At 38.9% G+C, this 1715-nt stretch overlaps 1 protein-coding gene across 1 annotated transcript in view; it reads right to left on the reverse strand.

Moving 5' to 3' along the window:
- LOC106881461 (early growth response protein 1-B) overlaps positions 1–1715 on the reverse strand; it is a 13959-nt gene that overhangs the window by 1863 nt on the left and 10381 nt on the right. Inside the window, exon 2 of the mRNA XM_014931854.2 lies at positions 770–1019. Coding sequence (XP_014787340.1) covers positions 770–1019 — 250 coding nt within the window. The remainder of the gene's footprint in view (positions 1–769; positions 1020–1715) is intronic.

Genomic DNA, 1715 nt, shown 5'->3' on the forward strand with positions numbered 1-1715 from the left:
TATATATATATGTATGTATGTATGTATATGTACCATATAAAATTTGTGTACATTTAAACACAAAAGAAGCGACCCTTAACAGGCAACCTTACATGCTAGAAGGAGCAGTCAAAACGATCAAAACCACATTTAAGAGCAATTTCGAAGGGAATGAAAAACAAAAACAAAAAATACTGTGAAGGATTACCAGCTTGGATTGTAGTAACAATAACAACAGCAGCAGCTATATTGCACTCACATATAGTGCACACAACAACAACAACAATGCAGTAGAGTGCATACCTCCACAATGTGCCAGATGGAAAGACTAAATTTCTATAAATGGAGCTATTGAAGTAATATGGAGGTAGTAGAGTATTTGCAAACAGCAAAGTGCTGGAAGTGGTAAAGTGATGTAGCCACACCGTGGTGTATTCATGTTCTGACGGTGTGAGTTCTAATCTCGCCTTTGAACTATAATTAATAAGTATCGGTAATTGTTAGGTATTTGAGTTCATTAAGTTAACCACGTGACTTCACTAGAAATATATAAACTTGTGTCAAAGTTTGAAGCAATATTTGGGACGTCAGAAGCCGAGGGAAAGTGGTCATCTTAGGGACTAATAGGGTTGCAGAAAAAGGATCCACTCACAATCCGGATTTTAGGGCAGCAGATAAATATTTTTATTTATCTTCTAAAGACAAGGTTCAAATCGTTGCAACAGAGCCGTCATTCACGGGCCAAATGGTGTCACTAAAACAATTTCTAAAGATGAACCATTGAACTCACCTTTGATGTTATCCGGTGTTAATATTGGTATCCCTGTGCTCCGTGCTAATTGGTCGCTGTACCAGACGAACAGTTGCTCTCCTTTCTGTACTGACCGTAGTGTCCGAACGGTTACTCGTTTACAGCCACTGGTCTCATTATCACAGAAGACCTCAACATTCTGTTCATGTCTGTCTCTGGCTGGTTGGACATGCCGCAACCAGTTGCTGCTCCCATCGGAAGTTATCAACTTGCCGTTGACGTATTTCACCTGCGAATCAAAGAGAATGAAAACTGGAAATTAGAAGAGTTTGATAAATGATTGCTTGTTTGAATAAGCAAACAACAGATTGGAAATCTAAACAGAAGCGAAGTTCAAAGAGAGAATCGTATTTAGAGGAGTGCCTTCTGTCAGAAGACAAGTGAGGCGATTTCTGGTTTTGAGATTTACTGTGCTTTTTTTTTAACACCATATATCTTTAAAAGCCCTTCCCCGGACGAAATACGGCAGTCTAAAAGCGTTTAAACGTAAGACATACATTAAGTATGGGACATCGATAATAGTATTAGAGCTGTTTCTAACTGAAAATTAAATTTTGTCTCATTTTAATATTTGTTACAACTGTTTCTGCACCCATTTCGTTTTCTAACCACATTGCACGTCAATGGTTCTGTGCGGAAGACGGCGCAGTATTTTTGGTTGAATATACCGGAGTGGCATTTCATAAGACTAGCAATGAATCGCGGCTATTTGGATTGTATCAAAAGTTGCATTAGAAAGACATCCCATTTCTAACATACATACATACATACTAGCTATGGCGACATGATCAGGCAGTGAAAGGGTGCGCAAAGTGGGAGCTAGAGAGAAGCAAGACGTGGTATGAGCACAAACCGCAGAGAATGGCGGTGCTCCAACATGGCCGCAGTCAAATGACTGAAACAAATAAAAGAATTATATATATAT

Source organism: Octopus bimaculoides, chromosome 2 (assembly GCF_001194135.2).
Source record: "Octopus bimaculoides isolate UCB-OBI-ISO-001 chromosome 2, ASM119413v2, whole genome shotgun sequence".
In the NCBI taxonomy this organism is placed as follows: Eukaryota; Metazoa; Mollusca; class Cephalopoda; order Octopoda; family Octopodidae; genus Octopus; species Octopus bimaculoides.